Source organism: Callorhinus ursinus, unplaced genomic scaffold (genome assembly GCF_003265705.2).
Source record: "Callorhinus ursinus isolate GAN/ISIS: 27379988/994484 unplaced genomic scaffold, GSC_fseal_2.0 scaffold3, whole genome shotgun sequence".
NCBI classification, from domain to species: domain Eukaryota; kingdom Metazoa; phylum Chordata; class Mammalia; order Carnivora; family Otariidae; genus Callorhinus; species Callorhinus ursinus.
The window spans coordinates 25,378,276-25,404,871 of NW_027397065.1; the positions used below are offsets into that span (position 1 = coordinate 25,378,276).

A 26,596-nucleotide genomic window follows, 5' to 3' on the forward strand; every position below is an offset into this window, starting at 1 on the left:
TTTAAAATAATGTAAAACAGGGGCACCTGGGTGGCTCAGTCGGTTAAGCTCCAACTCTTGATTTTGGCTCAGGTCATGATCTCAGGGTTGTGAGATCAAGCCCTGAGACAGGCTCCATGCTCAGTGCGGAGTCTACTTGTCCCTCTTCTCCTGCTTGTGCATCCTCCCTCCCTGCCCCCCTCTCAAATAAATAAAATCCCCCCCAAAAAGTTGAGAGGGCTCTTTTAACACAGTTTGAAAAACACTGAGCAGGGCATTAAATGACTCCCAGAGAACTTTTTCTTTTTACCCCCTTACTTCCCTCCCTCTTTCCTTTCCTTCCTCTCTTCCTTCTTTCCTTTTTTTCTTGGCTTTATGACCACTTCCTATAGTTCTTTCATCTGCATGCCTTGCTGCCCAGCTTTGGATTATGCTCCTTTGCAAACTGGACCCTGTACAGAGAGGCCAAACAGAGATTAAAGAGAGAGACCACTCCAGATTGGTAGGTGATAGGTCTAATAAGCCAGGGAAATTACTTAGGAGGATTATCTTAGGTTGCTTCAAGACAAGCAAATACTCTGCACCCACCTGAATCTTAAGGTTTATAGGAAGCCTTAACTGGGTTTTCACTTATACCACCCAGATGGTCTCAAGAGCACATTGATCTCTCAAGGCTACATCCTTGAAATGGCTCCAGCTGTGGGAACAGTGAGCAGAACATGCATTCCAGGGAGGAGCCTCAGATTGCCCAGGTCCAGCTCATGGGAGAAACCAGTGGCCACATCCTCTCAATTACATTCTCCAACAAGCTATCAGTGCAGCTTGTACAATACCTATTTTGAGAAGTCCACCTAAAAAAGTGCTATTAATCTAAATAACCACATCAGCTTGAATCTTATGCAAATTTGAGTACACAAGCTCTGAATATCAGACCAGACTCTCTTTTATAACAGTAATGAGCTTTGAAGAATGGGCTGTATTTTGGCTGTTCAGAGATAGCTTTTTGAGTTTCATCCTTGTTTTTAGTCATTTTGGGGATGGTTGACAATGCCATGAAAGGACCTCTTAACACAAATGTGCTACTTAGATAATAGGATATTATCATATAATATGAATCATAGGATAATGCTTCTAATTTTAAAGAACCTGTGTCTCAGTCTAACCCTAGTAACCATGTACATTTGCAGTATAGCACAAAATGTCCCAAATTTAGATAATGCCTTTGGCTTCCCAAGTACTTAAAGCATTAGAGGATGAGATTGCTAATCACAATTGAATGTAAACTCTGTATGTTTCCTAGTTTTCAGAAAACTATTTGTACTTTAGGACAGATGCAGCTATTTAGTAAAGGGTCTACTGCATTTCAGTTGAGTTTAATCTACTATCTCCAAAAAACTATGTTGTTACTATCATGTGACAACTGTACTCAGCAAATTGAGTTCTGCTAGTGAACAACAGAGTGGAAAACTCAATCCAGCGTTCTGGCTCTGAAAGCCACAGAGCTAATTAAAGTGCACCATTTGTCAAAGTCAATGGAAACCTTGCGTCTGGATCAGCTTTAAAGGATATTAAAAGAAAAAATGGGTTCTAGCAGCAGGGAAAGGAAATTTCCTATTCTAAAATAGAACCAACACGCATATTGTGTGTATCCTAACATGTATATCCTACAGAATTCTTTATTTTTTCAGCCATTTTATGGCAGCACTTGGAAAACAAATTAAATGCTTATGTTTTTACTCCAATGCGGATAAATATATTAAAAACAAAATATTTTGCAGTGGCCAAAATATTCTGTCATGGACCTTTGAGCATTACTGGAAAAGGAGGGCTGTAAGAATAAATCCTCAAATCCTCTACTATGGCAGGTCAATAACAAAGAAAGGAGGGGGATGAATACAGATGTATTGCTTATATTCCCATTTTCGTCTCTGATTCCTACTGTCTTCTCCCAGTAGGTGAGAGAGATGGGTATTGAATGGGTAAGTACTCAACTGAATGGGAGAGCCTGGCTTAGACCAAGCTATACTGAAGAAATTGGGCTGAAACTGGGGAACAATGTTCAAACATGTAATCAGGCACTGAATTAGTTAGCTGAACCAGAAATTTTAGTAGCACTGTGGCTACACTACCTTTCAAATTCTTTATATTGTGTGGGAATGAGAGGAGAAAAAGAGCAATAAATCTGATAGGCTAAAATCTGTTATAATCCCCTCACAAAATCAGAGGTATAGAGCTGAAATAGAACTTAGAAAAGACTGAAACTATGCTCTTTGTTCTTTGTGGAAAAAGGCACAGAGACTTAGTGACTTGTCCCACTCTAAGCAGAAACATTCTCTTTTTTGTTTTTTAGATTTTTAAAAATATCTTTGAGAGAGAGAGCTCAAGAGCGGGGGGCGGGGGAACAGAGAGACAAGACAACTCTGTGCTCAGCACAGAGTCCAACGTGGGTCTCTATCTCAGGACTCTGAGATCATGACCTGAGCCAAAAGCAAGAGGCTGACACTTAACCTACTGAGCCACCCAGGCGCCCCTAAACAGATACATTCTTTTCATGTGTTGACATTTTGCCTCTTCCAGTTCCGGCAAAGCTGTCCAGCAGGAATCTTCCATTTCCTTGTAGCTTTTGTACAACAAGGTTGACAAGAACAGATAGATTTTTTTTTTTTAGATAGCATCTTTCTATTTTTTTAATTTTTTAATTTAAATTCAATTTAATTAACATATACTGTATTATTAGTTTCAGAGGTAGAATTTAGTGATTATTTAGTTGCATATAACACCACATGCTCATTACTTCAAGTGCCCTCATTAATGCCCATCACCCAGTTACCACATCCCCCCACCCAGCTCCCCTTCAACAACCCTCAGTTTGTTTCCTATAGTTAAGAGTCTTCTATGGTTTGCCTCCCTCTCTGTTTTCACTTATTTTATTTTTCCTTCCCTTTCCCTATGTTCATCTGTTTTGTTTCTTAAATTCCACATGAGTGAAATCATACGGTATTTGTTTTCTCTGACTGACTTATTTCACTTAGGATAATACCCTCTAGTTCCATCCATGTTGTTGCAAATGGCAAGATTTCACTCTTGCTGAGTAACATTTTTTTGATGGCTGAGTAATATTCCATTGTCTATATGTATATACACCACATCTTCTTTACCCATTCATCTGTCAATGGACATCTGGGCTCTTTCCGTAGTTTGACTATTGTAGACATTGCTGCTATAAATATTGGGGTACACATACCCCTTTGAATCACTATGTTTGTATACTTTGGATAAATACCTGGTAGTGCAATTGCTGGATCGTATGGTAGCTCTATTTTCAACTTTTTGAAGAACCTCCATACTATTTTCCAGAGTGGCTGCACCAGCTTGCATTCCCACCAACAGTGTAGGAGGGTTCCCCTTTCTCCGCATCCCCGCCAACCTCTGTTGTTTCCTGAGTTGTTCATTTTAGCTATTCTGACCAGTATGAGGTGGTATCTCATTATGGTTTTGATTTGTATTTCCCTGATGATGAGTGATGCTGAACATTTTTTCATGTATCTGTTGGCCATTTATATGTCTTCTTTAGGAAATGTCTGTGTCTTCTTCCCATTTCTTGACTGGATTTTTTGGTTTTTGGATGTTGAGCTTGATAAGTTCTTTAGGTTTTGGATATTAGCCCTTTGCCTGATAAGACATTTGCAATTATCTCCTCCCAATCTATAGGTTGCCTTTTAGTTTTGTTGACTGTTTCCTTTGCTATGCAAAAGTCTGTTATCTTGATGAAGTCCCAAGAGTTCATTTTTGCTTTTGTTTCCCTTGCCTATGGAGACGTGTCTAACAAGAAGTTGCTGTGGCTGAGGTCAAAGAGGTTGTTGCCTGTGTTCTCCTCTAGGATTTTGATGGATTCCTGTTTCACATTTAGGTCTTTCATCCATTTCGAATTTATTTCTGTGTATGGTATAAGAAAGTGGTCCAGTTTCATTCTTCTGCATGTGGCTGTCCAATTTTCCCAACACCACTTGTTGAAGAGATTGTCTTTTTTCCATTGGATATTCTTTCCTGCTTTGTTGAACATTTAGATTCTTAAAGAGAAGCAGAATCAACACTGAAGGTTGCCTGCTTCACAACTAGAACACTCATATTGTCAAGATTTCACAATATCTTATTTTTTAAGCAAAAACACTCAAATCACTCATTAAGCACAATTAACTTCATGGTAAAACACAATTATTTAGTCAGCATAATCATGTCCTTAGATGAAAATTACTATATTTAACTGCCTAAGTTAAAGTGAGTTCCTAAATATAATGTTCAATAATCATTGTTAACATTTTCATGCCCCTCAATCATTTACAAGGCACATGCTTTTTTGCAGTCTTCACAACAATCCTATAGATTAGTTAGGGTGAATATGATGATGATGATGATGATAATGATTATGATGATGGTGGTGGTGGTCGTGGTGGTGGTGGTGGTGGTGGTGATGTCCTTTTTAAAGATAAGCAAATGGGGATTTAGAGAGCTCAACGGACCTCCTCTGAATCATAGTCAGTTGCTGAGCAGGTCTTTCTTCTCATGACCAATGTTCTTACCATTGTTCAGTATCATACATTATATATTGTTAAAATACTCTTTATACTTAAAAACAAGAGGGCGCCTGGGTGGCTCAGTTGGTTAAGCAACTGCCTTCGGCTCAGGTCATGATCCTGGAGTCCCGGGATCGAGTCCCGCATCGGGCTCCCTGCTCAGCGAGGAGCCTGCTTCTCCCTCTAACCCTCCCCCCTCTCATGTACTCTCTCTCTCTCATTCTCGTTCTCTCAAATAAATAAATAAATAAATCTTAAAAAATAAATAAATAAACTTAAAAACAAGATCCCTTTTGTGAATGAAGTAATTGGTGCTCATTAGTAATTATAACCAAAAGATTCAAAATTACTTAGCATATGTCACTCTGTGTCAATGATTCACCAAGTAATGAGCCAAAGAGAAAACACAAAAGCCTGTAATGATTACAAATAGATGTGGTTAAATGTGTTTCCTTAAATACTTATGTTTTAATTGGTTTTAGAAAGGGCCCAAGAGAAGCATGGGAAAACTGTGAGGCAAATCATAATACAACTATTTGAAAAAGGAATCTTAAACTTTTTTAGTTGTTTCAACTTCCCTTATGTTAAACGTTTTCCTTTAAGATTTATTCATTTATTTATTTTAGAGAGAGCGCGCATGAGCGGGGAGAGGGGCAGAGGGAGAGAGAGTATCCCAAGCAGATTCCAAGCTGAGCATGGAGACAGACACAGGGCTTGATCCCACAGCCCTGAGATCATGACCTGAGCCCAAATTAAGAGTCAGATGCTTAACTGACTGAACCACCCAGGCGTTCCCTTATGTTTTCCTTTTTAAGAAATTATTAGAAAAACAAATTTTCTGTTTATAAACTATGAAATAATAAGTATATGTAACAAAAAATAAAATAACAAAAGAAGCAAGGTTTCAAACTGTTCACTGCTTTCTTTTGGAGTATATGTGAGAGAAGGAAATACATACGAGCCCCAGAGATTGAAGTTTGTTTTTTGAGGTACATCAGCCTATAACATATATGAACAATTATATGGCTCACTGCAGCTCTGTTCACATAATACATAATTTATTACATACCAAGGAATTACATGATTGGGACAGTTTTCTCTAATGTTGATCACTAATATCCAAGTTAGAAATTAAAGGACAATTTTTCATATACTAGAGATTATTTTATTTCCTCAATTCTGAACCATTTAAAAACATTTCAGTTGATTTTAATAGCATTTTAAATGTAATTACATATGAATTATGGAAGCATCAAATATTACAATTGCTCTCATTAATAGCCTGTACTTTATACACTTTCCTTTTAATACAAATGTAATATCTTAAAATCCTCATTTATAAATTAATCTAAATTACATTGCTATTTCCAATTAAGTAGCTGAGATGGAATCTATAAGGAAAAAGATATTAATTGACATTACTCTATTTAAAGTCGTAGTGCTGCATATTGATGCCCCACTGCTAATCCTATTAACTACTGTCCAGGAACTGTGCATATGGTTTATTGCTTTTGCTATTTGTTCCTCTCGCCCTACCCCCACCACCAGCTAAACTCATCTTCAGCAATGTTGCAGTATTGGCAAGCACAATTATTTAATCATATTAATGTTATCTGACTCATTATGCACTAGGATATACTCACCATATCAGAATCTATGTTCTTATAGCTTTTCTTGTTTTCCACAGGGCTAAAAATTGATCCAGAGAGGAGTTCTCTTTTGCATATAATTTCCATGGTTTTCAGAATGAATTGCACATTTGAAAAGATGTTTGGATACTTGAAATATGACTCTCCAGAAAAACAAAGTGCTATTGTAAGAAAAATAATTTGTGATGAATATTTCATTAATATCTTGCATTGTGTTTCATTTGTCTTTTAGTTACTAAAATATAATTAAATTCAATACTTAGATGCTGAAACTGCTATCCAGTCCCCCATCTATTCAAGATTTAAAGGTTATGCATGACCCCTGCTGGCATAATAGAAAACTACAAGGTAAATAATTAATACATAAGAGTTTATATAATTCAGAACATCAATTGCATAATGGTAGAATGCCCAATTAAGTATAGTTACTGCACAATAACGGTTGGAAACTTCCAGGTGAAAATAAATCAAGTTATAACATTCATATGTTATCATATCATAATGGATACTTTGAAACTGTAATCCTACAAACAAATCATCACTGTTAACCTACATTCTCCAGTTTTATTCTTTTTCAAGATGTTATTGTTGTTGATTTTTGAAAGAATATATTTTAAATATAACAACAATTATGTCATTCAACATAACACTATGTGGTACTTAACAGAAATATCTTTATGCTGTTCTTTTTGTAAACTTTTAGACAATTTTTGAGTTTCAATCTATTGATAGTGGAAAAAATTAATAATAACTACTCTTCTACTATATGGCTACATGGATAGGAGGCAGTTGTTAATGGCCCCAGGTAAAAATCATTCCGTTGCTAAATACAGAGATGTAGCATAAGTAAGGCTCTACTTAACAGTATTTGATAGAAGGGCAAAATTGGGGATTTTATCCTTATATGAAACAGTTATTGGTTTTCTTGGGATAGACCTACAATAACAAACTAATGTGACATCTTGAGATTTTATTCACATAATTTTTCAAAATTTATTTGCCACTATCATCTAATTATTTAATGAGTCACTATACTGAACACAGTGAGGAGTTAAAAAGAGGATTATAATGTATGAAGAAATCAAAACAAGTGATATGATAGACATGAATTCTTATTCAGTCTTGTCTTGGTTTCATACCCTGTCAGAATTTGTAGTAGTGGTGCAATTTATTGGTCAGTCTCCAAAACACTTCTATTATCTCCTATTCCCTCCTCCATGACTTTTTCCACCAAATATTCCCTTTCTTGTATCTTGAGTCTCTTTTTTATCTCTTACTGTACAACATACTAATCTTTTCCTCTTTTGATCTTGTTTTCTTTATTCAATCCATTAAACTAAAAAGTTTATTTAAAACTAAAAATAAAGTTTTTTGAAAAGAAAAATTGACAAGCCTTGAGCTAGACTCACCAAGAGAAAAAAGAGGACTTATATAAGTAAAATCAGAAATGAAGGGAGTTGGGGCATATGGGTGGCTCAGTAAATTAAGGTCTGCCTTCGGCTCAGGTCATGATCCCAGAGTCCTGGGATGGAGCCCCACATTGGGCTCTCTGCTCAGCAGAGAGCCTGCTTCTCCTTTGCCCCTCACCCTGCTCTGCTCTCTCTCAACTTCTCCCTCTCTCAAATAAATAAATAAATAAAATCTTTTTAAAAAAAGAAATGAAGGGAGATGTTACAATAGAAAAAAAGGATTTTAAAAAAGAAATACAAAAGACCGTAAGAGACTACTATGAACAATTATACACCAACAAATAAGACAGCCTAGAAGAAATGGATAAATTATTAGGAACATACAACCTACGAAAACTGCATCAAGATGAAATAGAAAATATGAATAGAGTGATTATTAGTAAGGAGACTGAAACAATAATCAAAGACATCCCAACAAATAGAAGTCCAGAACCAGACAGCTTCACTGATGAATTCTACCAAGCACTCAAAGAGAATACCAATCCTTCTTAAACTCTTCCAAAATATAGAAGAGGAAGGAACTCTTCTAAACCCATTTTATAAGGCCAGCATTACCCTACCGAAATCATACAAGGATGCCACAAGAAAAGAAAATTACAGGCCAATATCCCTGCTGAACATAGATTCAAAAATCCCCAACAAAATATTAGCAAACCAAATTCAAGAACACATTAAACGGATCATACACCATGATTACGTGGGAATTATTCCAGAGATACAAGGATGGTTTAACATCCCCAAATCAGTCAATGATATACCACATTAACAAAATGAAAGCTAAACATATGATCATCTCAATAAATGCAGAAAAAGCATGTGACAAAAATCAACATCCATTTATGATTAAAAGAACTCTCAACAATGCAGGTATAGAGGGAATGCAACTCAACATAATAAGGGTTGCATATGACAAGTCCACAGCTAACATTTATTCAAGGGTGAAAAGCTGAAAGCTTTTCCTCCAAGATCAGGAACAAGACAAGGATGCCCATTCTCACCATCTTTATTCAACATAGTACTGGAAGTCCTAGCCATACCAGTTAAGCAAGAAAAAGAAATAAAAGGCATCCAAATTGGAAAGGAAGAAGTGAAACTCTTTTTTTGACCTGTTTTTTCATCCAAACTATTGATGTATTTCTCTTTGCCTTTATAGCTAAGCTTTTTGTAATAGTTCACCATCTCTGTCTTATGCTTAAACTTTCCCTTCACTCTTTGTTTACCTCCAATCTGAATTTTGCTTCCACCTCTCCAACAGGAATGCTCCCAAGATCAACAATGACTTTCTGCTTACAGAATCCCACCAACTTTCAGACCTCCTATTATTTAATACTTCTACAGCTCTTGATGATGTTGATCTTCTTGAACCTCCCTTCTTTAGATTTCTATGTCATTACTCCCTCTTATTTCCCTTTACTGATGTATGGCACTCCAATTATCTACTAAATGTTTATGTTCTCCAAGCCTTTTCCTAAAATTAATTCTCCCCCTCCAACACTTTCCACCCCAAGGTTATTTCAGCCATGTTAACATGGATGATTGTCAAATCACCTATGTTAGTATCTGTGAAATAAGTGAATCCCAGCCTTTGCTTATTTCCCTAGTTCCAAATCTGTATTTCTAACTACTCACTGTGTATATATACCTGATTGACCTTCAAATTTCAACACGTCCAATGGTTCTCTAGAATTTTTCCAGTTTAGAGTACACTATCTTGACTGTATTTGTCAGTATGTAAAATTTAAGATTCCTCCTGAATTCCTCATTTTCCCTTATATATAGCACAGGTCCAATTGATCACCAAATTTAGTGTCTTTTTCCTCCTAAATATTTTTCAAAACTATTCTACTCTATCTCATTCCCATTCTAAAAGTTCATAATGGTTAACATCTCCTGCCCAACTAATGTCATAGCTAACTGATGCCCTGCATCCACATTCTTCTTACTCTAGTTCAGTATCTACATTGTCACTAGTATTACCTTACTAAAATATAAAATTAACTTTCTTGAAATCTAGAAAGGTAGATACTATTACAGATGAAGAAACTGAGTCACAAACAAGATCATGCACTTAGTTAGGTAGAAAAGTTAAAAGTAAAACCCATGCAGTCTGGCCCAGAAGCCTTGTTCTGCAATACTGTACCTATTATGAAAAATAGGTATTTTTCATGAAAAATAAAATACAGCTTATGTTCCTTATAGTGATAGTCTGAGCTTCTCAAATTATAACATAAAACATTTATAAGTACAGAAAATAAAAGATAGTCTACCGTACAAATATGGTTGAAGCCTAAATAAATGTTGTTTAAAACTTTCTAGGTGACCATGCAGGAAATATATAAAAAGTCGTAAGAAGACCAGATAGCCAATCTGTCAAAAGAAAAAGGAAAAAATATTTTTGTGTTGCATCAATAGATGTTTAGAAACTATAAGGAAACTAAACCATTTTATTATTACATTTGCTTTTGATGAAACAATTTCAAACTCACTTGAGCTTATGTGCTTTTGAAATAACTTTAAAACATTTTTATCAAGGTTGAAATACTGGTTCAGCCAAGAAAATCTTATAAATCATCTCTACATTATATATAATGACCAATACTGAATGCTATTTTGTTCCATGTCCTATAGAATAGTATATTTCAAGTTGCAAGTCATGCCCCTTAAGTGAGTCATGAAATCAATTGAAAGGGGATTTTTAAACAAAATAAAAGAGAAAAGAAAATATCATAGTACATTGCACAGTTCCTTGTTTTGGTATATAAATCAGTGTGCATTGTGTGTGTGCTGGATTGCAATGCCAAAGATATTTTTTTTCTATGAGTTTCAGTCAAAACAGTTTAAAAAACATTTCTTTAGATAGTTTTGAGAAATATTCTGCCTGGGCATACTATGCTACACTAAGATCCCAATTCCCTTATGAAAAAAAAGTCATTGCTAAATAAACACTACTATCTTACCTCTGTGAAGTTTCATGTGTAGCAAGTTTGTTTTACATACAATACAGAAAATGGAATATCTGCAAAAATATATGATGTGCAAGTTTTCACAGAACATAAGAAAAAACCCCACAAACTATAGAAATAAATGGAACACAAATTCCTAAATTGCTAAATCATAAGATTATGGAAAAAAACGAATAAAATATCACTATCAAGATACATGTAGTCCAAATCCTCTTAACAACGATACAGGGTGCTGTCAGATCCATATGTAAAAAATAATAATAATAAAACAAAAAAGATGATTCTACCAAGTCTCAGTGATCAAACCAAGACAATTTAACAAATAAGTGGCATGACTGGACTTTGAACCCAAGACTGTGCTACACCAAAAGTCACAAACTTTCTATTATAGCAGTGATTTCCAAGTATTTTTATCATAAAATTCTATTGGTAAAATAAATTCTGAGAATGCAGCATCAATATTTATAAATGTATCTATAAATTATAAACATGCACCATTTATAGACTTAAATAAAAAGAAAACATTTATGAAGGATATCCAAGGGATCACTTCATACAGACCACTTTGATATAGTATTATGCTTCTCTAAGAGATTGAAGTTAGATGGGAAGTGGAAATTGTCAGATCATTTAAAAGAATACTGCAATATTCTGTGAGAATATTAAAATAAAAAATACCCCTTGTTATAGACAATGAGTGAAAATTAATCAAAGGGCAATAATTTGCAAGGAATTAGAGATGGATATTGAAAGAAAAATTCATGTTCAAAAGTTTCAAGTTGTACAAAATAGAAAAATACATGAAAAACAGATCGGTTTGAATGATCACTGTATTATACCCCAATTTGGTCATGAGTTTTACCTGCCCCAGAAGCTATCCCTAGTTATAACTATGCTTGGAAAAATGGTTTTAAAAGCTTTCATCTATAATATTCTGAGAGTCTAAATTTTTATTTAAAAATCTGCCTTTCTGTAACTCTAAAATATTCTGGGACCCTCTGTGCATCTTTCCTCGTCTCATTTGTGTACATATTCTTTCTGTAGCTTGACAGCTTGAGCTTTGCCTCCTAGACTGAATCTCTCCTTGTCAATTTCTCTTTCTTCACTCTACCATCTTTCCTTCCTTTATTCCTTACTCCCCTTCTCTCTCCATGACACTTCATTTCTCGGACTCTATTATCTAATAGTGAAACAGAAAAGATGAATAATATTTATTATGTGTTATATTTCAATGGTTGGTTATGTGCTCCAAGTTTTTTTATAGAAGCTTGAAGAACATTTTCTATCTAAAATATATTAAACTATCGTTGCTTATGTTATTCTCTACACTTCAGTTAAGTAGACCTTAATACTTAAGATGGGATTCTACACTCAGTGGTAAATACTGAGGAAAGAAGGCACACAAAATGTGAAAGTAAATAATATTATGGAATCAAATATTTCTGGCTTTTCCTAATGCTGAGCTATATACTACTTTATCAATAAATGGTGCATATGAAGGTGGGTGATGCTTCCCTGGCAATATGTTTCAGTATAGCATACTGTCAAAAAGAAAAGATCAAAAGGGAGGTTTCCAACTGACTGTCAGATATATAATGAAAATTCTACAAAGTCAAGGAAGATAACTGAAATGGCTTCTTGCCTGAAATCAAAGGTACTTATAGAGGATGCTTATCTCCACTAGCTAATTTATATTATCTAGAACAAGAAGGAGCAGACTTTGAAATGAGTAAATCTGAGAGCCAAGATAAATGTATAGCATTATAGCTGAGAGTCCACTGGGTTTCAAAACCTTCTGGGTTTCAAAACCTTCTCTGCTGAGACCTTGAATAATTCACTTAGACTCTCTATGCCAGTCTGTAAAATAATGGCCAATAATAGCACTTACCTTTTAGGATTGTTATAAGGATTAAATAAGTTAATATGTCTAATACATCTAAATTACTGATCATTGTGCAAGAAAGACATTGTGCAAGTTAAGTTCTAAGTGTACACAGCTATTATACGAACCTGTGCAAACTGTCTAAACTGTCAGATGAGAAGATATAGGAATCTTCTTAAAAATAAATGGCATAGTGATGGGGCGCCTGGGTGGCTCAGTTGGTTAAGCATCTGACTCTTGGTTTCCGTTCAGGTCATGATCTTGGGGTTGTGGGATCGAGGCCCACATAGGGTTCTGTGTTCAGTGGGGAGTCTGCTTGAGATTCCCTCACTCCCTCTCCCTCTGCCCCTCCCCTCTGCTCGTGCATGTGCTCTCTCTTTAAAATAAATAAATAAATCTTTAAAAATAAATAAATAAAGACATAGTGTATATAAGTTATAAATAATTTGTGCAATGGCTAAAACTTTATTTTAGAGTCATTTATTGGTAGCAGAAATATAAATGGCAACGAATGGAAAATGGTCACTAAAGGGAATGAGAAGAAAAGGGGAGAAAACCAGACTTGCTTTATATTTCTCCTTTCATTCTTTTATCCTTAATATAGAGATGTAGATATCTTTTTAAATCTCTATAGTAATTTTATAATCTTTTATATATCTCCGCAATGGACAGTTTGGGAAACAGGGAAAAGAAGAAAAAGTCATCATGGTAACATCTTGCCTCTCTTCTCCCAACCTTCTTCTATGCAAACCTCAGTTCTTTGCACATTCAATTTCCATTACATCTATTACATGCTCTCTGAATCTCTCCTGGTCTCCAAAAGTCTTTTACCCCCAAACATGTTGGAGAGGATCTAGGCTTGATTTCTAAGGACTAAAATATAGTATCTTCCAAAAAGGCCCTGGCTGACTCATGAATATTTCCATGGTTGGTTTCTAACAGTTCATAGTCAAAACTGAATAAGAAATTATTCTTGCAAATAATACTTAATAATTTTTGGAAGTAATTCTTAAAATACATATATCCTAAAAATATATATTCTTATATTTTTTCTTCTGCTTTTCTTTATTTTCTTTGCAATAAACCACTACTTAACCTAAAATTTTTTGACTCATAATAAATTTTGCAACAGGCAACCACAATCATCACAGGGAGTAGAACCATATGACATCCAAGAACTTATAAAACATGAACCCCATGAAGATAGTTTCCTATCTTATGGCTCTAAATGACACAGAATACTGAGAGAACAACTCATCTTCTCAAATTGGGCAACTAGTTAAGGTTATCTGTTGGCATTTTTAAATGGAAAGTGGCATTTAAAAATCCTTAAAATAGAAAAGTTATACATACGCAGACATATACATTTAAACCTGATTTTAATTAAATATTATTTTCTTACATAGTAGGTGGAAATATATTTTCTCAAACTACCTCCATTTGGATATCAAGTAATAATGTATTATCCACATGTAGAGAAGATTAAAACAAACTATCAAACAAGAGAATATTCCATAATAAAACCCAATGGCCTGTTTAGATCCTAAAACAGCTGTCATGTGACTACATGTAGTATGTGTAGCAATTACAACATATTTAGAATATTTTAAAACATACCTTTATCAGCTTTATCTCAACTGAATATAAGTATGTCTTTTGGAATGCATCACAACAGAGTCTATATAAAACTGATTCCGCAACAAAAAATAAGGTAGGCAGATGATCATAATCAAAGGAAGCATGGTCCAGGGAAGCATAAAGCATATTTAAAGCTTCTGAAATATTAAAAAGGTAGAAACTGCATAATTTGAAGATCATGCTTTTGTCTACGTGCTACAGTTAAACCTTACAGTTAACTATTTGTTGTCACCAAAATCAGACTATGGTTTTAAAATATTAAAAATGTAAAATGTAAAATGTTAAATATTTACAAATTCTTTGACACCCCTCCCCAACAAGAAGTGAAGTCTACAACCCATTCCCCATGATCCTGAGTAGGTCTTGTGACTGCTTTAACCAATAAAATGCTAGATCAGAAAAGGCCATACAACTGCCACTTGGATCTCTCTTTCAAGATAACTAGCTTTGGAACACTTAGCTACCATCTAGGAAGTGTAATTACTCAGAAATCACTAAGCTGGAGAGATTACAGAGCTAGAGATAGAAGAGAGAGAGAGATGCCTGAGCTCCAGCTGTTCCAGCCAACACAAAATAGATCACCAGGCCATAAAAATAATGATGGGGAAATGGGGCAGAACTGGATGACAAAAGATAGTGCTAAAGATAAGTGCTATAAAGAGAAGAGTGGAAAACTAGAGGGCGCCTGGGTGGCTCAGTCGGTTAAGCGTCTGCCTTGGGCTCAGGTCATGATCCCAGGCTCCTGGGATGGAGCCCCACATTGGGCTCCCTGCTGAGCGGGGAGTCTGCTTCTCCCTCTTCCCTCTGCCTGCCACTTTGCCTACTTGTGCCCTCTCTATCTCTCTGTCAAATAAATAAATAAAATCCTTAAAAAAAAGAGTGGAAAACTAGAAAATCAAGGCAGAGGAAATAGGACCCAGGGGAGATGAATGAGGAAGAATATAGAGCTAAAGCCCTAGAGAAAATTACACCTCAAGTTATTACAAAGATTTTGAAGGGCTGCCATGTAAATATCTGAAAAGAAGAGCAAATGCAGGGACTTGAGGAAGGAAAGGCCCAACACATGGAAGGAATAGAAAGGAGATCAGTATGGCTGGAGCATAATGAATAAGTAGGGAAGACAGTTAAGAATAAGATCATACAAAGCCTTGTAAGCCAGGGCTTCTTTTAAGCGTATCAGAAGTCACTAGAAATGATTTTAGTATGATCACTGCTGCATGGAGGGTGAACTATAGAATGAGGAGCAGACTAGAGATACGTAAGACACAGATGTGGAGGGTTTTCAGTTGTGGAGTCGGTACTAAGAATTCATATTTAGGGTTTTTATTTGGAGTTCAATATCTTGAAGAAAGAAAAAGCTTTTGGCTGTGTGTAACAGGAAATGCAAAGAAATGTCTCCAAAATAAGTATGTTTATTATTTCACAAGATCATAGATGGAAAGGCTGTAGGGCTGGCTCATATACCTGCCCTCTGTATGAATTTTTCTTTCATTTTCTAGTTCTTCTGATGTACATGGTGACAGTGACGACCACACAAGCTCCAGGCATCTTTCTCTTACCAAGCCATTTAGAGAGGAATCAAAAGGTGGAGGGAAGGAAGAGGTGCTTTCTTCCTAGGCCTATCTTTTTCAAAAACAATTCAATAAAAATACTCCAAATAGACCTATTTTTACATCTCTGATTAGGACCAGATCCTGTGACCACTCCTAATCTAATCACTGGCAAGTAAAAGGGAATCCCATGATTACTTTAGATCACCCATGACTTACTACCCCCACTCCCTGCCCCACCCCCAGGCTGGAAGGGCCAGTCCTCTTCTGAAACCCATGATTGCAGGATACCTGAACAAAACAGGTTTCATGGGCAAAGAAGAGCAAGTAACTGCTGGTTGTTGATAAGCCAGGGGTGTTTACTTCAGTATAATTTAAACAATTAATAGAGGTCAGGCTGTGGATAGCACTGTGATGAAAGTGCCATAAAGGCAAGTTAAATACAGAATTCTTCTTCTTCCTGTTGCTTGAAACCTCCCAGATAGCCCTACAAAACTCAATTTACATGGGGAAATACTCTCTGACCTCATATGGTTAACATTCTAAAACTCATTTTAAAAGGCATACACATAAAATTCAGATAATGATAGAAGGAATTTTACCTCCTTAAAAATAATGTTTTTTTTATTTCTTTTTTATTGGTTGGAGGATGGCTTGGAAGGAGACATATAAATGAGAAGTGATAAATGAAAAGGTAATGAGTAAAAACGGCTGTTTAAAATAAGTGGAAAACAAAGACCATTTGGTTAATGTTTTATGAGGAAGAATTATAAAATGCCAAGACAAGTTTCTCTAAAGTATACTGCCTATTGTAATTGAAAATCACTTCAATGACATTTTATATTACTTTTTAATTAGTTACTAATTTTAGAGAACAGCAATGAAGACTGCGCTGAACAAAAGTTTTTAAAACAATTTTGTAATTAAAAAGTTGAGCAGTCAAATTCATAAATTCAAAATTACAAAAGGAGCTTTCACAGTGAAACATTACCGGACATTTCAATAGAGAAAGGCAAATTTTCCTTGACTCCTGCACCATTTCTAAATATTAAAGGTCACAAGTTATGCCTTTTCTGCTAATCTAGAAAACACTCAGGGTAACTAAGAAGAGTTTAGTAAGAGTACATACCATCTTGGATTTCTCCTTTGCACTGAGCGAGATATATTACTTCCATCCATGCGGTAGGAAGATGTACATGCTTCCCAGAGCCTAAGGTTTTGAGACCCAATTTTCTCTGTTATGGCGAAGCATGAAAAGGGCAAATCAAAAGGTATAGCTTCTTACAAATTTATTTATTTGCTTATTTATTTTGATTATCCCTTAATTATATTCTGAAAGTCACTCTATGAGGCTATGCTCTATAGCCAGTTTATATAAACCTTTAAAAATCTTTGCTTTTATTATTTTTATTTTTGATATTTTATGTAAATTGTATTAGCGCTGAAACATAAAGGATGTTTGTTAATATTCTGAGTTATATCATTAGTTATTTGCTAAAAATAATTCTCATTCTTTACTTTCGAGGGTTTACTTCTACCTCATTACCCCACCAAGAGACTGCATCTCTGATTCTAGAAGGAAAAGCATACTGAATGTGATTCAACAGAAATTAGCTTAATGCCAATTGGCTGGAAAATTCTGGCTACTTCACTGTGAATGGACTAAAATTAATGAACACGAGACAGATACTAAGACTGCCACCCTTCCCTCAATGGGCCCACCCGTGGGGCTTCCCCAGGGAGCACTTAGCCAATTGGATGGAAGCTCACTGATGAATGTACCTGCTAGCACCTCTCAGCATGCATACTTACTAGAAGGTAAGTATTTTTTCCAAAATTTTTTTGGAAATTTTTTTCCAAAATTTTAAAATATGTGAGCAACAGTGAACTGAAATACTGGGAAATAACAACCACCACAACAAAAAAGATGGCTTAATTTATGCTCCAGTTTGTGCAACTTTTATTTCATGAATTTTTTATATTATATATATTGGTAATATGGTATATATGTACCATATGTATATATACATATACCATATATATATTTGTACCATATATATGTATATTGGTAGTATGTATATTTGGTAATACGTATATTATTTCTCTGCCTAAAATAAACTGGATCTAATGTAAGAAAAGCAAAACAAGGACTTATTTCACTTCCTGTTCTGTTTTGATATGTTTTTGAAAATTTAGAAATTAATGGCATACTCTTAAAGAATGTATTTTCTACAAGTTAGGTGAATAGTTTGTTACAGAGAAAGAACAGAGTATACTGTGTATGTATCGTGTGAAGGTTTAGGGAAGCTTCCTTTCTTCTTTGGGACACATGATATCTCAGTCAACCTTTTTTTTTTTTTTAGGAAAAAGTGGAATTATCATAATCAAGAATTTATTTGCCAGCCTTTCATATTTTGTGGTGAACTCTTGGACTAGTGTCAACAGTTATAGTCTTCAGTAATTTATGGAGAATCCTCACCTAAAAAAGCCATTTGACATTGAATTATTTGGTTGTAAGCTTTAATTTTACTTTGCGTTAGTATCTTTGGATACTTAATGATTTTAAAAAGGTATTTCTTATATTTACTTTCAATATTTTAGAACATGTAACCACCCACTGACTAGAACAGGAAGTCCATATATTAAATAATCAAATAGTGTACTATTACCTTACATCTTAGAATGTTTTTTCTAGCTAGGTCCAACAATTCTTTCTTCTCTTTTGGATTTTTTGTTTCGTTGAATCTCAAGATGAATTCTTTTGTGATTGAAAATGATGGACTAAACCAAAAACAAATCAATAATTATAGCTAACAGTTCCCAAATTTTAATTAATCAATTTCTAGGGGCTAAGTGTAACTATTTTCTTTTGAAAAAGTACTTTACCTTAATAAAAATGTTTCATACACATACAGAGAAATCAGTAAAATAAAAATATATATATATGTGTACAGGACTCCTAGATTGATCTAATCATACTCTTGGATTAAGAAACATTATTCTCATGATGTAAAAGAATTCTGTAGCCTCTGAAAGAAAAGTTTCTGGAATAGTTGCCAGAAGTCTTGTTGGTATATGCCTCCTTCATAGGTAAAACCCAGCACAGCTCCAGTTATGCTGAAGACTGACTTATCTCCTCACATATATCAGTGTTGGTTCATTTAAGCTAAATTTTTATTCCTTCCATGCAAGTGAAATCAGTCCAACTGTGGCTGCAGTAAAACGAGCAAGGGAGGAAAGACGTATGTGGTAAGGTCAGAGAGGTGACAAGTAGCCAGATTAACTCTGGATGAGATGAGAAGTTATTGCAGGGTTTTGACAAGAGGAGTGGCATGATTTAACTTATGTTTTAATAGGATCATTCCAATGTCTATTGAGAGTTGGAGTGTGGAAAGGTGGGAGGTAGCAAGGGAGGAGGCACGTGTATACTTAGGTGAGATGGAATAGTGGCTTAGATCAAGATGATAGCAATGTCAGTAAAAAGAAGAGTTTAGATAATGGGTATATTTTGACATTAGCTCCAATAAGACTGCCCAAAGAATTAGAAATCAGGCATGAGAGAAAAAAAAAAAAAAGAGTCATGATTGAACGGAGTAACTAGAAGGATGGAACTGTAATTTTCTGAGAAGGGTAAGATTGGTGGAGAAGCAGATTTGGGGTGAGGGTAGAGAATAAGTTCAGTATTGGATATATTAAGTTTGAGACGACCATAGCCATCCTAGTGGAGACATAGAATTGGCAGTCAGATATATGAGTTTGAATTTCAGAGAGGGGGGGGGAGTTCAGGCTAGATACATCAATTTTGGAGTCATTATGAGTCATTAAAGACATATGTGGTATTTAAAGTCTTGCAAATGGAAAGGAACCCCTGGGGAAAGTGCAGAGAGAGTAAACAAGCATTTCAAAGAGAAGTGGGAAAAACAAGTTGAGGGTGTATGCAAGAGAATGAGTAAAGTGATTATAATGATATACCACAGGATTAAAAAGGGCATGGGATCAAAAGTGACATGAGATGAATAGTGAATAGGTAGTAGAATCAATGAGTTGTTTATTGTGAGGTCTAATAACTTTTGGAGTCATGCTATTAGAAGGAGTGGTCTGGAAAAATAAAACAAATTTTTGTAACAACTTATTATATTCAGAATTTACTGAATTAGTTGCTTTGTGGGATACAGGGAAAAAATACATGAATAAAAATCAGATTTTGCCCCTGCATAAGTCACAGTCCTATTGAGGAGACAGATGTATGTAAAAGCAATGACAGTGCCTAATTATCACAGAATAAGCAGAGGTATTGACCATCTCCTATTAGACTTGGAAGTAGGGATACAAGGATGAAATAAAAAGCCCTGCCCTCATGGTGCTTGTAGCAAAACAGAGGAATAGTTGAGGTGTTAGCACGCACAAACTTTGCTAGAACTGGGCATTTTGAAATGAGTAACTTCATTCTTGATTTCGTGTTCTCTGTCTCACTCTTGCCCTTGGAGACATCTGCTTAGACAGATACAGTGTAGGTTGGCTGAAAACTGTCAAGAGTAATCTGGGATGACATATCTTTGATCCCCATGAAGAATCCAAAATAGCTTTAATCTTCCCATTCATACAAAGTGCTATGGGAATTACAAGAAAGTAATGAATCCTTGAAAACATGGAAAGTGAATGCCTTTGAGCTTTCTTATAGATATTGAGTCCCTTAACTGGTGTCCCATAGCTCATGTCAGTAAATATTTAGTGGGAAATAAATATAGCTATTTGAACCATGCCTAGCCTATCACAAATAAATTTTCTTTTCAAATGCCTGTATGTACTCTTTAAAGTGTCTTTTTTGCTGCTTAGGAGTTTTTTGTGTATCACTGTATGATAATTTGTGTAACAACCTCAATTTATTTCTTCACACATTCTACTTTCTTCAAAAATAAATGTAAGGTATTGTAAGTATGTAAGTGCAGTCCTGTGGAACAGGTAGTAAATAAAGAGCATCATTCTAGTTTTACATATAAAGAAAATATACTTTGTATTAATACCCTACCTAAACTATTTATCAAAACTTTTTTTATCTGACAACTCATTTGCTCAGTAAATATTTAAGAGGAGCTTCTTACACACAAGATATTTTGCTATATACAATGAGGACTAAAGGAGAAATCAGACTCAGCCTCAGAAAATTCCCAATCTGGAGGGAAGTGAGATGCAACAAAAAGATGTACTGAAAAAAAAATGAAATGAAATGAAATCCTGTAGGAGTTTAGAAGTAGAAATCATGATTCCAATGGTTCCTAGTCATATAATCTTTGCTTAATCACTTAATCTGTGTGAACTGTCATTTTTTTGTATGTGGAAATGAGGACAAAATATTGTAGAATTCTGAAAAGTATCAAATCAGAACACAAAGTCTGGTTCCCAGTACATATCAAGTGCTGGATAACTATTAGTTATAGGCATTACTGTTTGGGCTTAAAGATTCAGAAAAAGCTTCTTTGCAGAAATGGCACTTGAGCTATAACTTGAATAGCGAGGAACTGGAATATGACAGAATAGCAGCTGTCCTTCCAAAATTCTTTCTCTGACTTTTCTTTGGCACATGATCACCTAGCTACTCTATATTTCCCAGTCTTTCTGGCTGCTAAATACGGGCACATGGCTAAGCTAGTGGGATATGAGCAAATGTAATATATGCAAATTTCAGGTCACCTCTAACTTAAAGACATACCATCTTCTCTAGAATGATGCTTTTTTTCTCCTTCCTGTGGACTGGAACACAAATATAGTGCTGAATCAGCTTTGATTAGGCAGATGAGTACAAAATCCTACGAGATAAAGATGGTCCTGAGTTTCTCACTGACCCCAAAAGCAGAGCTGTCCTGTCAGCCTAGACCCACTGACTTCTTATGTCAGATAAATACATTTCTATCTTATATAAGCCACTGAAATTAGAGGGCTCTTTCTATAGTTGTTTCAAATTTACCCTAATACAAATAGGACCAAAGAGAAAAAATAAGAATTTTAACCCAGCATAGACAGACAGAATGCTTAAAATCAAGATAGGAAATGAAGACGGAAATTCTGCGTTGAGAACAAACATAAATGGCGTTGAATGGTGGTCCATGGCAAAGATTTATAGCTGCCTACATCAGTGTCTATTCTCCTCCTTTTCTTATGAAAAGATTCTTTCTTGCAGTTAGGTGTGCCTGTATGTCTATGTTTCAGCCAGTAAATGTAAGTAAAATTCAGCTAGTAATTCTGGGACGTTTACTTAAAAAAGGGCACAAGCCCTTCTGCCATTCCTCTATTCTGCTGCATGAAGCATGACTGTGATAGCTGGAGCTTCAGTACCACAATAAACATGAGATGGCCTTACATGTGAGCCACGTGCAGCAGAGCAGCTAGTTAGATGAAACCTAGGTCCCAGATCACCATACCAGTTCTGGACTGATTACATTCAGAGAAAAAACTTTTATTTTATTTAAGTGGCATTGCTATTTTAGATATTCTTAGTTGCAGTGGGTGCTAATTCTATATTATGCACAGACATTTGAGTTTTATTTAATAAGTATGAAGGAACTATTGTGCAGAAGAGTTAAGAGATTATATTGTACTTTAGGATGATTAAACCGAAAGTCTTATGTTGAATGGTTTTAAATGAGGAATGACTGTTGGTAAACCACTGGGCAATTATTTCAACAATTTAGGTAAGAAGTAATAAACATCTGAACTGCAGTTTGGGCAGTACAAATAAGGAAGAGTAAATGAATATGAGAGATTAGGTGGAAGCTAAATCAATAGGGCTTGATGACTAACAGGATATGAGAAGATTTGTGAGGGTGGACATAAGATAATCTCAAGGTTTTGAGCCTACACAATTAGTAGTAGACAACTGACACCAAGACAATAAGATGGAGGAATGTGGGCAGATGATCTGTGCTGTTCTGGACAAATGGCTTTCATTTACCTGTGAGGCATCCAAGTGGAGAGGTCTATAATCCAAACAGACTTGTGAGGCAGGCATTAGGAAGTGGATAGGATATGGAAGTAAAGATTTCAGATTCATTTACTATCAGTGATACTCACAGCCACAAAATTTCAAGAGGAAGAGTATGGAGAAAAAAAATGGTCAAGGGAGATCTTTGGACAGATCCCACAGTTAGAGGCAAGAGGGAAAGAAGAAACAATAAAAATAATAGAAAGAGATTCAGGGAAGCATTACAATGGATTTCAAATATATGTATAATCTGGGGTGTAAATTCCTTCTCTGAGAATTGTTCATTACTCAGAGTCCCTACTGAGCCACTGGGTCCAACTTCTATACTAGTACTATATGACTCCACCTCCTTTACTGTAGCTGATTGGGTCACAAAAGACATCTGAATCAAGCTAGCAATCTAATCCTCTCTCTGGGGATTTTGAATAATTAACTGATATTTTAATTAGTTGATGTGAGAGCTGAATGGTCATATAAAGCCAAGAGGTGGCTTTTGCTGAGAGGTCATTCAAAACAACAAAGCATCCCAAAGCAGAAAGCTACTTGCTCACCATTGTAGCACCCAATCAATATGTTGGATACTTTACAAATGTGTAACCAGAGCCCCTACCCTTTTCATGTTTATAGTCTAGTGTAGATGTGGACTATATCTGTCAAAGTTGACCATTTTATCTCCAGTATCAGAGAACATAATGAGTACTGAATGAACCTGGCTATGCCTTCTGCTCTCAGGTTCCACAAAGGACAACCCTGTATCCTTCCATTACATTTTCCTTTTGCTTGAGTTAATTTGAACATGTGCCTGTTCCATGCAAACAAGCAATTCTAGACTGAGATACCAAAGAACAGAATGAAGATAAGGAGCATGACCAAAAATACACATCTGCAGGGATATCAAAACTAAGGACAAAGAGATCATAAGAGTTAATGTTTAGAAAGTCAGTGGAAACCTTTGAGAGTAGTTTCACAGGGTTCCTGGGTGGCTCAGTTGGTTAAGTGACCAACTCTTGGTTTTGGCTATGTCGTGATCTCAGGGTCATGTAATCAAGTCCTGCGTGGGGCTCCATGCTCAGCAGAGTCTGCTTCAGATTCTCTCTCCCTCTCCCTCTGCCCCTCCCTCCACTTGTTTTAAAGATTTTTTAAATCTTTAAAAAAAAAAGTAGTTTCACTAGTGAATTACTGATACTGAGTTGAGTTTAGGGATAAGAAAAATCTGGTAACTGAAAACATTCCACAAAATGCAAGGCCATAAGGTCTCCATGATTAGTGCCTGTATTGGCCATAAATATCGTATAGAGTCTCAGATTCACTTGACTCCTATCTGCATGATCTTCATGGCCCAGAACAGTGAGCCACGTGCTGGATGACACAAATTGGAAGTATGGATGAGTTAGCACCTGTGGAATGAATCTTGACCACGGAAAATGCTAGACAAAAAGCTACAGATGAGATGAGTAACTTTCTTCATTTCTCCATCCCATGGACTATTGTGAGATGTGGCTGCTTCTTGAAACCTGTCTTATTAAGTCCCATTATGCCAAGTATGGACATGTCTGCTATATTTCATTGTGGCAAGCTGTGATTTAGTGCTCCAGGTAGTAATGCATCAAGGTTTCCCACCTCATTTTCCTTTTTTTTTCATCTTTAGCACATTGACCTTGCATACCCCAAATAAAGTATTAGAATTTTAATCCTCTTCTTATATTCTGCCTTCCAGAGACTTGGGCTAAGACAGTGGTGTAAGCCCAAATATAACAGGACTGTAGTTTCTATGATTTTGCAAGACTCTACATACTTTGTACAGATATTCATCAGTAGCTACTGATCTCTCATTTGGAGTAATACATTCTTAAAAGAAGCTACATTTAATTGCATGTGCTCATGCTCTTTATGGCCATCCAGATCCTAAGTTGCCATATTTTTGGCTAAATCATCTGTAGTCATCCCTAAATGCTACAATATAGATGTCTCAGGCTAAAATTAACAGACCTGATTACAAGGTCTTAACCATTTAGAATTTCACTTAAAGGCTGGTAAGAATTCAGATAAATGAAAAACACACTATAGATAAAATAAACAAATGATCAGAATATAAATATAAGTCTAGAAAAGTTCCTTCTTCCTGACAGCACATATTTACAGCCCATACTACAAAGCTATATTATATTATAAATGTATGTTTATCAAAATCAGTAACATTATATAGATATGTACATATAGAGCATTTCAAAATATTTAGCGCATGTATTTGCAGAGTACATGTTACTAACTATAAAAGTGTCAAAAACATTAATAAAAAGGAAAAATTACAGGTTTATTAACATTTTAGGAAACTTTGACGACTACAGCCTCCCAGGTATAAAAAATAAGCAGCTTCTGTGAGAAAGATGTAAAATAATCTAACAGCTTGACTAATTCTTCCTAATGTAAGTTTTACATTCCTTTTTATTCTTTCCAGTCAGCTAAAATAAATGTATGTATTTGATATAAGTCTTCAAAATCTTCTGGTCTTCTCCATCTCTGAGATGAAGTAGAAAAAGCAAAACAGACTATACACAATAAAATAATCTTAGTTATAAAAGAAAATCGTGACAAAACAGTATACTTTGATCCAGTAATCCATTGTAAGATTGTGTAATTTTCTCTTTGGTCCAGAATAGACTTCAGTACCTCATTTGAAGGATTTACAGGGAGCCCTAACTGTGTCTCTAACAGAATCCACACTAGGCCTGCAAAAATGCATGTTTCTAAGGAAGAATAAGTGAAGCAAATACAGTATGAGTCATATGACAATTCATGTGACACCTAAGAAGGAAAACAAAGGTTATGTTCCTTGATTCAAGATAGGTCTCTGCTTCATCTGAAACAGCTGGTGCCAGAAATAGAATCTGGTTTCCCTTGGTACAAAAGGCCATGGATACAAGACCAAGTATGTTTTCTAAGTGACCATGCAGTAAGCAAAAGCCAGAATTTTCAAGGTGCAGGAAACCTGGACTCCCTCCACATTGTCTGACTAAACGCCTAAGGTAAAAGCAATAGGAACTAGTCCCAGTCCCTCTCCCCGATCCCAGGGAGCTGTAGAGAAGGCTGCCTTAGTGCTCAGCAGAAAAGTAAAGAGAAAGGAAAAATGTGTGTGTGTGTGTGTGTGTGTGTGTGTGTGTTGCTGAGATCAGTCTCATTGCAGATTTACACTTCAGGCAGATTTTAAAACTCAATGGGTAAACTTGGTAACAAGAGAAGTACACATGGAAAATGTCACATATCAGAAAAAAGTATTCAAAGTACAGTAAAAAGAGACCAAAAAAAAGGAAAATGGAGACGAAAGAGTGAAAGAGTGAAAGGTCAAATACACAATGAGATTATCTAATACACATTTAGTCAAGACTCTCAGAAGGAGAGAAAATGAGTTGTCAAGGTAATTTCTGAAAAAAACAGTATCTGATAACTTTTCAGGAATCATGACACAGTCCACAGATTTAAAAGGTTTGAGAGATCCAAGCAGAATAATTTTTAAAAATTACATTCTGACACATCATAGTAAAATTGCAGGAAATGCAAGACAATAAGAAATTTTTGAAAGAACTCATGGGAAGACACAGATTAATATTAAAGAAATAGCATCAAAATTTCACCTAACTTCTCAACAGCAATAATGGAAGCTATGAGTGGAATGACATCAATCTGCTAAAGGGGAAAAAATGGAATAAAAGTGATAACAGACCAAAGATAATTCCATATTCAGTTTTAAATTTCCTTCAAGAATAAGAATAAAATAAAAATATATTCAGACTAACAGAATCAGATGTTCTCAACAAAAAATTCTCACAAAGGAAAATTTTAGAAGTTGTATATCTGGCAAAAGACAAACAAAGTCTAAGAAGCAAAAAGGAAGGGAAAACAAGGAAAGTGATTA

General features: G+C 35.4%; 1 protein-coding gene across 10 annotated transcripts in view; it reads right to left on the reverse strand.

Moving 5' to 3' along the window:
• The window catches only part of TMEM232 (transmembrane protein 232), a 250,075-nt gene that overhangs the window by 195,011 nt on the left and 28,468 nt on the right, over positions 1-26,596 (reverse strand). For 8 of the 10 annotated variants that reach the window (XM_073889030.1, XM_073889039.1, XM_073889019.1 and 5 more), the window contains 5 exons: positions 18,374-18,485; positions 16,834-16,939; positions 14,134-14,291; positions 9,939-10,038; positions 6,197-6,363 (listed from right to left, as the gene is read on the reverse strand). In XM_073889030.1, coding sequence (XP_073745131.1) covers positions 6,197-6,363; positions 9,939-10,038; positions 14,134-14,291; positions 16,834-16,939; positions 18,374-18,485 — 643 coding nt within the window. The remainder of the gene's footprint in view (positions 1-6,196; positions 6,364-9,938; positions 10,039-14,133; positions 14,292-16,833; positions 16,940-18,373; positions 18,486-26,596) is intronic. The other 2 variants (XM_073889056.1, XM_073889047.1) reach the window with 2 other exon arrangements.